This window comes from Hydractinia symbiolongicarpus, chromosome 5, assembly GCF_029227915.1.
Source record: "Hydractinia symbiolongicarpus strain clone_291-10 chromosome 5, HSymV2.1, whole genome shotgun sequence".
In the NCBI taxonomy this organism is placed as follows: Eukaryota; Metazoa; Cnidaria; class Hydrozoa; order Anthoathecata; family Hydractiniidae; genus Hydractinia; species Hydractinia symbiolongicarpus.
The window spans coordinates 21,598,207-21,611,320 of record NC_079879.1 but is presented as its reverse complement, the minus strand read 5'-3'; the positions used below and the strand labels follow the sequence as shown (position 1 = coordinate 21,611,320).

Sequence of the window (13,114 nt, the reverse complement as noted above, 5' to 3'; positions counted from 1 at the left end):
CCTGGATACGTATCTTTTAATATATACGGATAATTGGTTAGAATATGATCTCGAGGGAAAATTCGGAGCACATCAACTCACATATGGTGTTTTTCACCATTGCTTGATGACAACTGAAATTGGACGTTGTATAAAAACGTCGTCGCAGCACATAGATATCGATAACAGTGAGTGAATTAATTTAAAAAATGGCATACAGTATATATGTAGCTTTCGCGAAATATGTACTGTTAGTCAATTAAAACGTTGCTCTCTTTTTTAGCTCACCACGTGGTCCAAGGTTTGTCAGTTGCTGCACTCGTGTTAGAAGGCTTGGTGGTCATTTTACATGCTCTTTTTATTTGTTATGCAGTGCAAAAAACTGGATTTGTAATTATCTCCGTTTTGATGATAATTAACGGTACGGATGGTCATTTTATTATACTGAGCCTTTTTATATGTGAACCAGGAAACTCGCCCGCCGAGTTACACGGTAGAGCGGGGTAATATCAAACTCAGGTTTATATGTAAATTTCTCATTTTCCATCCCAGGTTTATATAAAGAAAAATTAGGGGGATTGAAAGTGGCGGGGTGAATATGTAAACAAATATGGCTTCCATCGACAGAAAAAAAAAGACAGCGATGCTGTTGATGCTTGAAACAATTGTGTTATCACTATCTTCTCAAATTTTTGAAAAATCTAGTACTTTATCATTTCTGACCAATTTAAAGAATATTCATTAAAATAATAAAAAAAGATGTATTACGTTTATCATTTATCTCCCACACACTTGAAACAGGATTAAAAGTTATCTTAGATCATTCTCAATTATAATTTAAGTGAAACCTGTTGTTTTCAGCATGTTTTATTGTTTTGTTCTCTTTATTACAAATACACTATGATACGAAAACAAATATATCCATTGATATGCAGTAATAGTGATAATTGTTTGCTCCTCTAAGGTTACATAAACTTTTTCCGTACTTTGCCACCAGGTTCTTCTGTTTACATGGACAAATATCCATCCCGTTTGACCGGGATCCCGGCTCACTTACCCGGGACCTCAGTTGATCGAGTTTCCCGTTGTAGCTAACCAGGGCGAGACGAATATGCACCATATAAACACGATTTCAATTTCCAGCGTTTTTCCGCAAATATCTGAGATCTCGGTCATGCGGGATATCTCGGTGGACCGAGTTTCCCGGCCTCATAAAAAGGCCCTTAGGGATCATCTCCAAGATCATTTCATCCAAAATCATTTCATTTTTGATACAAATTGGAACGAATTTTAACGTATAGAATTTGTTTCAAGTCTATTAGAAAAATGAAACGATATGAAACGATTTTTTTAAAACGATCTCGAAGACGGTCCCTTATTTTGTTCTTATTTATGTGATGCCTTAATAGACAGAAAAAGCGTGCTAGACTGTTTTTTCATGCACGGACAGGGAATTTCCTTTGCTTTGTGGTTTGAAAAGAGTTCAGTAGGGAAGTTTCTTAATAAAAGAAAAAGAAGTTTGACGAAGGGAAATACCGCTTGTTTGAATTTGAAGCTTAAAAACAAAATTTGATTATTGATTTGGTAGTGTTAGGAGATTTCTGTACTGACGGTTGTAAGTGAAAGCAGACAACTTTGATATCGATTGACACTGAATAAAATCTGAGCCTAACCTAGTTCTTAAGTTGTTCTTATAAGGTGTGTTCTTATAAAAAATATGTGTTCTCGCATTGGTTTTGCTTGGCATGTCCACAATCCTCGGTTTTCGATGATAAAAACGCATTATACATCGATAACACTTGACATATTCTTAGTATGTACGTGTACAGTTAAAAGCTTTTCTTTGTAGGCATTCTTGCGTGCGTTCTGACAGGACTATTTGTTTTGAAACGGCATGACTGGTTAAAAGACACTCCGTCGCGTGTATTGTATCCAGTGTATTGTTACACCATCGCTGCAGCGGCTACCATCTTGTTGGCCGTGGGATTACTCATTTATGTAGTGAAACTGACAAACAACAACAGCAACAATAACAACCACTATGCAGTTCAGATGGAATTGCAAGATATTTAGGAAATGTTCTAGAGGCGTTTTATTAAGAATCATCGAGGCTCTAACTTCCAAAATTTACAAACATTCTAAGAACAATGGTGAGGCTAAATTGCCAGACACCAATTTTTGAGTGTGTGTGCATTTCTAAGGCTAGAAATAAACCTCAAATGTTTCTTATTTGTTTCTTACTCTCAATTGTTTCAAAAACATGAACTGAAGGATATGCTGGTAGAAGAGGGTGCAGATGATGGAAACATTTTTGATTTGTCTGACCTTCAGTGCTTTCTGTTTAATTTTTGGTTCTTGGAGAAGAATATGTCTTAGAAAAAACTTCTTGCCCTTCTGAGCCTGCCCATGTTTCTTAGTTTTTAGACAATTTGAGCCTATGTTTCTTGTATGCATGTTTTTTGTCAAAAAAACAACAACGTGTATTTCAACGACATTCTTTAAAAGTTTGTATTATACTATACAAAGTTGTATTATATAAAAAGCTTGTAGATTATTATACAAAACGCTAACGTCTGTATCTCTCTTTTTTTCAACATGTTGTAAACGTCTTGTAAATGTTGCTTTTTTCAAACACATTATTTACTTAAATATTACCTTATTTTTCAATAATTAGGTTCTCTGAGAATAGCGAGGCTAAACCCCAGAACTACAATTCTTAAAAAAAATAGCTAATATATATCACGCAACTTCTGAAAGTTTTGTTTGTTTATTTATTTTCGCGCATGTACAAAGTTTAGAGCCAAGTAAAGTTAACAGCTTTTACTTACATTAGCATCACGTGACCAAACAAATTTTCGGCAGCACATTGGGTACAACATAATAAAATCTTAATCCTTTTATTTCTGGACATCGCAAAGCTTGTTGCTATGTTCTGGTTGGTCACACACACACACACACAACCTTTTAACCCTTATTCGGTCCAGGAAAGAGGGGCGGATTCCGCCTGCCCTGACGGTTTTTTTATAACTCCTTAACGCTATGCTGCATGGTTATGATACTGAGTTTCAATATTTATCTAATAGACACCTGCATGCTAAATTTTTAGATCCCATGCCTTTCAGAGGTATTACTAAAAACTGCACCTTAAAATCTCTATAAAACCCTCATAATAGGGAAAATATAATAACTCTTGTTAGCATTATTCTTAGAACTTGAAACTTACAACACAACTTTTTTATACAAGAAAAATCATTTTTCATGTTTTAAACACGTGGTAATCCGATTTCTCGATTTTTTTCGGATATTACCCGGAAATCAATAAAAACCGGATTTTCAGGCAGTAATTGGCGATCATGTAAACACCGGGAAAATATAACTTTTATGTTTATCTTTAATGTTTATATAACTTTAAACAGAATGTAAAAATTCACTTTAAAACTAAAGTAATTGAACTTTAAGCCGATGGGGAACAAATTTTAAGCTTTTGATGACGTCACAGAAAATGTGCTGACGCAAGGAAAAATTTATTGCCGTCATTTTGTTCCTTTTGTGACGTACTATAAGTGTGCCAAGATTGATTCAATTTGAACAAGCCTATGGATAGTTATTGAGGAAGGGAAGGGGGGGGAGTGAATATGGTAAACACTTTATGGGATTAAGTAAATACTTTATTGGATTGAACGGTTGCTTGGTGGCATGATATATACTAGCTATTTTTTTAAGAATTGTAGTTCTGGGGTTTAACCTATTCGCGAAAATCGCAAAATTACGTTTTACCGGGAATCTTTTTCAATGTTTACATTTTCTGCAGTAGAACCTAAGCCCTTTTAGCTTGAACACCTACGTAGCGGGTGGATTTATTCTCACAAAATACATTCACGAGACTTGAAACTGCTATCAAGAGATGGATATCTTTCGACTTTACACATATATTAAAACGTTTTATTTTTAAAAGAAACCACCCTACCGGCCATTTAGTAAAAGTTCCTTAAATTCTGAGGTCATTTTACTAAAAAGTTTCTTGTACAAGGAATGATGAAACAACTCCTTCGCATTTTACGCATCATCCAAAACGATGACTGTTCCATTGACATCGTCAATTTTAAAGTAGTCTTCCGATTTGTCACGAGAGGCCACTCGATATTCGTCCCATTTCCTGTTATACCATACGGGGCTTAGTGATAAGGCAATTTGTGCCTTCTTTTTGCTCCGGCCATTTTTGTATATATTACAAGATATTTTAACTTGTAACATTTATATAACGGCGAAATATACCTATAGCCTAACCTAACACCGGAATGCCTTTCAAATTTTAATATGTTTTACAACCAGTAAAAGTTTCTTAATTTTTTGGAAAGCGAATTCTTATAAAGTGGTTTCTTACACCACCAAGCAACCGTTCAATCCCATAAAGTGTTTACTATATGACAATACAAACATAAGCACTATAAAGAGAAAGTTTATTTCTACTTTTTTGTTATTTTTAGTTCAGTATAGTTAGACTAGAATGCGTGTAAATATATTTTACCTTCAGGAAGTTCTGTTTTGGTCAAATGCTTCTCAATTTCTGACTTTTCTTACGAGCCTCGGTTTCAAACAAAGATAAAAAACACACATTCAAGAGGCTGTTTATATGGAAGCCAAGCAAGCCCGGTTGCAGGGCTAACCCGTTTGCCGTGACCTCGTCTAAATGCTATTTTCAAAGGAATTTAAAATTTCGTTGATATAGAGAGGCGAGCTGGCCCGCTTGCTGAGATCTCGCCTATTTTACACAAGATCTCGGCAAGCGGTCTGGATAAAATTCAATATAAACAAACATAACAAAGCGGGCTGACTAGGCGAGATAGTTTATGCTCAAGTAATTAAATGCTTTTGTTATGAAAATTATTTCTTCTCTTCTACCTTATTAAACACCCTTCGCTATGGAGAGTAAGTTATTAAAACAGGCCTGTGCGTTCATTGTAAGATGATTTTTTTGGCTATTCAAATATATGCTTGTTTCTATGAAAGCTGTTTTATCTTGCCGCATGTGCCCTAGATTGCAGGGATTTCACGAATTGACTGGGACTAGTTCCAGTTTTTGATAAATTTGCTGAAAAACATGCTGAAAATAATGGTGACGTCAAATTTTTATTTTTTTTGTCAAAAATTAAAAATGCTTTGTTTCCGATGAAATTTGCCATACTAAGCAAATCATGCTAAACATAATAATGACAATAAAATTTTGTAATTTCTTTTTTTACATATCTACGTCAAACGTAGTCGTTTTTTAAGAAAATTTGGCACAGTAAATAAAACGCATGGTTAAAATATTAACCAGAATTTTAAAATTGTGTCACGTAAATATACTATACTTTCACACCTAGTACAATTTGAAAATAAAACATTTTTGCAACATTGGTTGAAATACAAGTCTAAAGAAACTTTCTTTTTGTTGAAAGACTTCTTGTTGGGCTTGGACTACGCGATGGCAAAATCTGCGATAGTCTAATTGGACTAACCTAGCCTAAATTGAGTGCGACAATTCGTTGCACAGTAAAAAGTTGGTTGGGAAGTGGGGAAACGCTATAGCTCTCCCCGGCCCCTTCAGTGTTAGAGAGTCTGTGTCTTAAATGACCAGACTTCAGTAGTTTTTGTACATCCAAGTGAAAAAGATTGCTACTGCACATCCGTTCTTCCGCATTTCCTTGCATTACATTAAGTTCGTTATTTTTTGATTACGCATGTGCTCACTCGCAAATACTATAAATGCAAAATTTTCTTCCACTATTTGCTCGCTTAGTCAAACATAACTTACTTTGTTTTGGAAGCAGCAAGCAACATTCCTTGAGACTTCACACCTGGAAAATAAGGACAAACTATACTTCAACGACATTTCTCCTTGTTTTTCTCGTTTTCCCTGCAAACAATAACAGGTTAAAAATTCATTACATCGTAATACATCGTTGCTATTTTAATTATTTTTTTTAATTAGTGGCAAAATTGACACGGCAGAAAAAGAAAATTTCAAATACAAATACAAAACACAGCACCCCGTATTTATTTGAAACGAGAAAATTCATTGTGAAGGGTCCAAATTGTGAAAGATTTGTCTCAAACTCGCGAAATTTTCTTAACCTACACTTCGTTACAACGATGACAATATTTAAGTCTTTGCAAATACATAAACACGGTGCACTTTTTTGTTTGTTTGACTAAAACATGGTTTTAAGAAAAAAAAGTCAGGTACCTAACTTCTGACTTAAAAAATATTAAAAAAAAAATAACGAAAAAATGTAATTTGACAAATTGACAGAAATCTTGCTGAAAACAACAAATTTAAAGGGTGTAAAATGGGGTGAAATTTAAGCCAAGTTATGAGCAGATCAATTTTAGGACTTACTGGCCGTACCCAATTTAAGCATAAGGGGCCTCCCGGACCAAAAAGGCCAAGGTATAATATGGTTGACAATTTTAAAGTCTAGGTATGATCCTGTAATTTTACTTAAATGTGAAAGTTTACTGTCTTTTTTCATAAGAAACATACTTTTTGGGTTATGTTTCCTAACTTACAGGAGTTTTTTTTCTTCTGGACCCTATTTCATACCCTTAAAATTATTTTAGCTACATCCCTGCCACTCTATCAACTTCGATGTTAGCCTCAATTTAAGAAACTTGACACTTAGTGTTTCTTAAAAAAAGACCTATAGTCCAGTCTTTAGTCTTTATAATCCCTAGCATAAATATTTGAAAAATTCATAATTTATTCGCATTAAAAAGATGTCAGAAAATTCGTTATTTTTTTTACATCAACTTTATAATTTATTACCTCTCATGTTTTGTGGTTTCAGGTTGCATAGCAACACAACAAGTCTGTCTCGAAGCTCTTCTTCCTTCATATATGGTTTCAAACCGCTGACCACAGTGCGTAGTAATGGTTCACCAACGTCGATTTCTTCGATAAAAAGTGACTCAGCATCTGGATGCTAAAAATATAAACGCACATTGATATGCAATATGTAACCCCCTTTATTTATAGCTATAGGTATGAAACCTATGACTACTATTAACTCATTATCACCGTAGTTTGAAAAATAAACCATTCCAAATTTTGATATGGGTATGTATTTTACTGACTAGAACATATAATGCAGAAATGAAATTTCGATAGGTCACTCATCACAAATGTACTTTTACTACTGTTGATGGAAGATGAAAAATGGTTACAGTGGCCCCAATGGCTCACTTTTCTTCCAATTTAAAAGCATTTCTCTTCTATAATTCGAATAGTTCTCTTATGTATTCTCACACTTCTATCTGTATTATGACAGTCCTCTTCTGCACTTAACACTTCTCTGCATGTGGTCCGAAACTTTCTTTTCGCAATTAAATTTAAAAATCTGGTCCGCAATTTTACACACATGCTCTGTATATTTTTTATAGTTTTCGCGAGAAATTAGCCTAGTTAAGTACGCTTTTTTCGAGGATTTCAAATTCTGTTTCTCTCAAACGAAAGCTTAGACACAAACAAGTGAGTGAGTGTGGCCATTCGCGCTCAAAACAAAGGATTTCGCGATATTGACCACGTGAGCAAAGAACAATAGAATTAACCAATTAAAAAGCGCGGTCAGAATTCTGACGGCAAAAAAATTGTTTGAGACCCAGCGTAATTTTTGTCCACCTTACTATTTCGATTCCCTGGTGGTAAGATAAATTATGCTAGGTTTCCCGTCTAACGAAAAGTATACTTGGCTGACACGTGCTCAATGTTTATCAACATTTTTATATTGTAGCAGGTTCTTGTGCATGTGCATGATTAAAATAATATTAAAAATCAAATCAGCTCAGTAGCGGAGTTGTTAATTTTACTTATCAATGGACAAAACAAATGGCAAAATGGCTGACCAGAGCCCTCAAAATTATGGTAGTGTCCACCAAGCAAACTACATGATTTTTCTTTTATTAAAATGTGCTCTTAATAAAAATAACATATAAAAATATTTAGAGAGTTTGTTATAAATAACTAAGAACACTTGATCTTTTTTATGGCCAGGAGCCGGTGTATGTTATTTTATTCAAAAAACAGGAGTTATCAAAATCCAGCTCCTCGATTAATATTGTGGTCCAGAATTGGGTCTGGAAATTTTTGGGTTTATGTAAGAAAATTGTTTCACACTTTGAAAGAAAAGTGTTTTGAACGGAAGAGAAAATTTCGGAGGAAAAAAGAAAAGTGTCTTGACAGAGAAAAAGTGTTTTTACTAGGAAGCGACGTGAGCCGTATGGGGCTATTGTAATGGTATTGTAGGCGGATTTTCCAGTTGTTACACAAATTGTCTATTAAATCCTGAAAAAAGACCACAATTGCAACAAAAGGAGTGAAAACAAACAAACAAAAACACTTTAAAGGTCTAACTTACACATTTTACTGACTGGACTTTCCCAACACGAATATCTAATCGGGCAGGTGTGATATCCCTTGTTTCTCCTCCTCCCTTCTGTTGCTCTATGGTAATAATAAGAAAAATAATCATCAAAATAGTAATAATATATAATAAAATAATACATAGTAACAATTATAATGATAACTATTATCGTAGCTGGAGACTTATTTTTACTTTTAAATATATGGGGTATATAGTTAAAAGTAACAAAAATATTCGAAAAAAAAGTCGTTTACGCCTCAAAACAAAACTGGAAACACTTCGTATGTGCATTTCAGGAAGTAATTTTGAATCAAAAAAAGCTCGACCACTGCTTCTTACGAGAAAACAGTTTAAACTGCTTCGACAGATGCACAGTTGAAGCAATGTTGTAAAAATAGTAAAAAGTAAAAAAATAATGCAATAAAAAAATAAATTATAACAACACTTACTCTCTTTCTTTGGTTTCGGATAAGCAAGTTGCGTCAACTTTTTTAATTCAGGATCGCTGAATATTTTTCTTATAGGTTCGAGTAACTGAGAAATAAAATAAACACTTATCATTACTTCTTTTAGTTTGAACGTTTTTAAACATGTGTACTACGTTTACTTCGCGTTAAATACACGCGCAAAGACTTTATTTGTCCAAATTTTAATGCAGAGAAAATTTGGGGTAATTAGCTACTTAAATCAAATTAAATTCCTCCCATATTTTTAACACAGAAGTTGCATTCACCGCACAATTTTCTTTTAAAATCTTTTAAATTTTTGTTTCATCAATTTTTTTTCCTTATCTTTTAATTAGTATAGTTAAATTAGCATGCGTGTAAATTTTTAACTCATTTGGGATTCAGAAAGTCCTGTTTTTTTGGTATTATTGTTACCGTCAAGCGCTTCTTAATTTATTTCTCTATATGTATAAATTCAGGAAGTGTCTGATATAAAATATTTCCCGCCAAAATAAAAATAAATAAAAGTTAGGGTGTCAGGTTTACCAAAAGCACACCAGCGCAGAGGTTATGAACTGAGCTAAAAAAGAAGTTTTTACTTACAGTGTTTAAAAATTCTGTGACGGACGCTTTTAAATCACCTGGATGGAGAAGCTAAAAAAAATTAAAAAAAAGATATTTTTATTAACCCTAACAAATAAAACAGAGACAGGTTATAGCTTACAAGTATAGCTGTGTCAGAAAAAACCCTCGTTATTTCAGGTCTGTAAAAGCCGCTGCAATCTAGATCAAGATTTAGCGACTATTACAGCTAAACTACGTAACAGGGCGAGAGTTTTTTACACATGAAATCAACCGGTACAGTCTACTATCGATCTCTCTCAAATACATTTCCTGCTAAATATTATGTAGTATTTTTGACAGATCACATTCGAATGTTAAAATTCGTATGTAAACGAAACATTGAAACATGATCGCGCGTCAGCGTTTGCAAATGTTGCAGCCAATCCTACGCCTAGAAATATTTGAGCATGCGCAGTCTTGTTTAGAATATAGAAAATGAACGGATACCTTTTTCTCGAAAGTGCTTTCTAAGGATTCATATGTCGTAAATTCTAAATTGCCACCATTTTCTTCGCTTCTTGATATCGTAAGAGCTAAAAAGAATAGCGAATTTTTAAAAACAAATTCTAATACGTCCAACAAATACATGGTGATGAAAGAGCTAAGATAATTGTTCTAAGACATTATGGGGAAAAAATTGTTGGGATAACTGTTCTTGGTGGAGGGGCTAAAGTCTGTGTTTTATGGTTGTATCACCCATTAGAAACGATTTTAAAGTTCACAAAGTAGAATAACTAATTCTTATCATATTTTTGCACTTCAAGTGGACCATGGTTGTCATTGAATTCGGTTGTTGAAAATCAAAACCTTGCATTTAAGTCCTTTAAACGTCATAAAAATTCTTACCTTTCAACCCTTTCAATTCCATGATAGGATAGACGACAAATTTACAAAAGGATAAAACACCATTCTCTGTAATGTTACCTTCCTCACAAAAAGCCTAAATAGAAAACCAAAAACTGTAAGCAACACCTATGTTGATTCAACTCCCGTACGTTTTCCTATAGTTGTAAAATTCACTATAGTGCTATATACTATAAATATATCACAGATTGCATTATATCTTTTGGTGTGGGCCAGATAGCGTGCCCATCCATTACACAATAAAAGCAACAGATATGCGATAAAACGGAGCACAATGTGGTGTGAGACAAAAGGAATAAATTAACATAATTATTATTTGTTGACATGGTCATGCGCGGCGACTTCAACTATTTTACGATCGAGAAAGATACCATCATTTTAGCTAAATTTAAGAAGCTTTAAAACGCATCTTTCTGTTTTTGTGTTTAAAGGATAGAGATAAAAAATCCTGTAATGTTCAATGTTTTTATATCCAATTACATTAGTAGAAAATCAGGGAAAACGGATTGAACGGATGGCCAAACTTGATTGAAGTGTTTCGATTAAAAAATATATTATTGATTCTGAAAAGTTTACTAAGTGGTTTTAAGCAATGCGTAATAACTCTTACGTCTTTAACAGGTGCGGTCTGGAAAATATGCACAAAAATATAAATATTGACATTCAAAAGTTTTTGTATCATAATACTTGATCTGGGTATTATTTTAATACCTGTTTCATTAATTTTTACTAATAAGATAATACAAAAAGAAAATTGATTCTGTCATAGTTCAATGATTTTTTGTTTTCAAATCTCAGATTATCGACACACCTAAAACAGACACAAAATAACTGATACAAAATTTCAACATTTTCACGCTTTGTCATCAAGAATAAACTCCTTGTCAATGCACTAATTTTTATTATAGTATTTCTTTATATCTAGCATTATTTAAATTAAAGCTTTGTTGACAAATTGAACACGGGGTTCGAATCGCTCAGACAAAATATAATAAAACAGGACTCTTAAAAAAGGTTACCATGCAGCGCTGCATTGTGTTTACTTGTGGCCACACGCAGTATCCTCAACAGCTACTTTATTATAATGTATTTATTACAGTAAATAAGGCCCTACATCAGTATTAAAAGCATGTGATCTTACTTTTGATATTTTCTTTTTTACTGTTTTCTCGTCGTCAAGTAGATCTATTTTGGATTCCTAAATAAAACAGAAATTGTTAAACTTTAAAGTTGAAGAGAAAACAGAAACAAAAAGAGTAGAAAGAGTTTACATCCTGGCCTCTTTTACTATACGAAAATTGCATTTAAAATTTTCAAAGATTAACCACTCTATAGATCAAAAACTCCATGGCGCTTTATAATCACTTTAAAAATATTTAGGTATGGGGATTTTATTCTATCTTTCAACCCCGATAACAAGTGTCTATTTTTATTTTTTAAGTATCTTTCAGCATCATAAACTAACTAGGCTATGACAAACTTTAATGGTTTTCCATACACTCTTTTAAAAATAAAATTTCTACTGTTTTTAGATTAAAATGTATAGACTGTGTGGCCATGATGTAAAATGATTTTTCAAAACTTTGCAGGTAAAAAAAGTTATTTTAAAGCAAAGTAGTCTAATTTGTCTATATTGCTAATTTTGGTAAGGTATTGTCCACCATATTCAGTATTCCCCAGACTAACTTCATTATTTAAAATGACAAAGCCATTCACATTTGTGCTAGAAGATGAAAATTCATGGTTCAATACAACAACACTCGGTCAGGCATTTTTATGATGAAAACACATCTCATCCACAGAATATTCTCTTGCGATTAACAATGAAAAAGTAATGGCAACCTTATTTTTCTAGTTAACACCTGTCCAATTTTGTCTCTACTTAAATCAATTTTATGCAAAAGCATTTAAATATACTTACTTCTTCCGAAGAACTCATCTTAGCACCTGTTAAACCGGGAACTATAAAAAAACAAAAGCAATACCTTTAGTTTTTTAAACAAACTAAACAGACAGGATTTTAATCTAACAAACGGGAAGCAACTCGACTACAGGCACAAAAATCTGAAGGTAGACAATTTTGAACAAATAAAACTTTTAGGTCCGAGATATATCCAGTTTTGACTGAGCGAGCAAAACAAAGACGTGGTAAAAATTGACACCAGCTTACCCATAGGGTTCATAAGGTGAATTCTTTTTGCATATCCTAGCTGGGGAAGGTACTGAAAGAAAGAAGAATAAAAAATTAAAAAAAAAGAATATTACATTCTGCTTGGAGGTCTGTGTTGCCGATTTTTTATATACTGTCAGGTATGTGAAAAATGTATGTGAAAACGTAAATTAAAAGAATGAATTGAAAACACAAATTGAGTAACGAGTTTTTATCAGTTGTGTTTATGTGTCGTTATAGTTGCTTTTGTGGATTGTGTTTGTGTGCTGTTATGGACCTTGCACGTTTTAAAATATTCCACAAAGAAATTTTGTCCACATTTTTTGCTATAATGGTTTCCCAACAAACAACCTCTTACTTTCTCTGAAAATGTGAATATTTTTCTTTGGTCAACACCACCAAACTGTGCATCCACTTTTAAGTATTCTTCATCGAGAGCCTAGAAATGATAAAGTGTTATTATTTGTCTTCATAACTTAACACATTGTCTTTTGTTTATTCAATCCCAGCCGATTGCTAATTCTCTAAGACACATTGAATATGACTTTCTTTCGCTTTATTAAATAACAATTAAAAGTATTTAAAAATTGTCGCAACAAAAAATTGATCAAGAAAATATATAAAGTTAT

General features: G+C 33.2%; 2 protein-coding genes across 3 annotated transcripts in view; one reads left to right on the top strand and one right to left on the bottom strand.

The window, feature by feature from the left end:
• The window catches only part of LOC130645333 (tyrosine--tRNA ligase, cytoplasmic-like), a 28,380-nt gene that overhangs the window by 5,259 nt on the left and 10,007 nt on the right, over positions 1-13,114 (bottom strand). The window contains exons 7-17 of the mRNA XM_057451299.1: positions 12,844-12,924; positions 12,486-12,537; positions 12,237-12,277; positions 11,457-11,513; positions 10,298-10,391; positions 9,899-9,984; positions 9,431-9,481; positions 8,831-8,915; positions 8,376-8,461; positions 6,788-6,944; positions 5,777-5,819 (exon numbers count right to left, since the gene is read on the bottom strand). Of these exons, the coding sequence (XP_057307282.1) occupies positions 5,777-5,819; positions 6,788-6,944; positions 8,376-8,461; positions 8,831-8,915; positions 9,431-9,481; positions 9,899-9,984; positions 10,298-10,391; positions 11,457-11,513; positions 12,237-12,277; positions 12,486-12,537; positions 12,844-12,924 (833 nt within the window). The remainder of the gene's footprint in view (positions 1-5,776; positions 5,820-6,787; positions 6,945-8,375; positions 8,462-8,830; positions 8,916-9,430; positions 9,482-9,898; positions 9,985-10,297; positions 10,392-11,456; positions 11,514-12,236; positions 12,278-12,485; positions 12,538-12,843; positions 12,925-13,114) is intronic.
• On the top strand, positions 92-2,106 carry LOC130645344 (uncharacterized). 2 transcript variants are annotated; one of them, XM_057451312.1, is made up of 3 exons: positions 92-167; positions 263-400; positions 1,829-2,106. In XM_057451312.1, the coding sequence occupies exons 1-3, from the start codon at positions 107-109 to the stop codon at positions 2,050-2,052; spliced, it is 423 nt and encodes a 140-aa protein (XP_057307295.1). In that variant the 5' UTR covers positions 92-106; the 3' UTR covers positions 2,053-2,106. The 2 variants fall into 2 exon arrangements, 1 of the variants encoding a protein (XP_057307295.1); XR_008982694.1 differs by lacking the exons at positions 92-167; positions 263-400 and adding an exon at positions 1,543-1,677.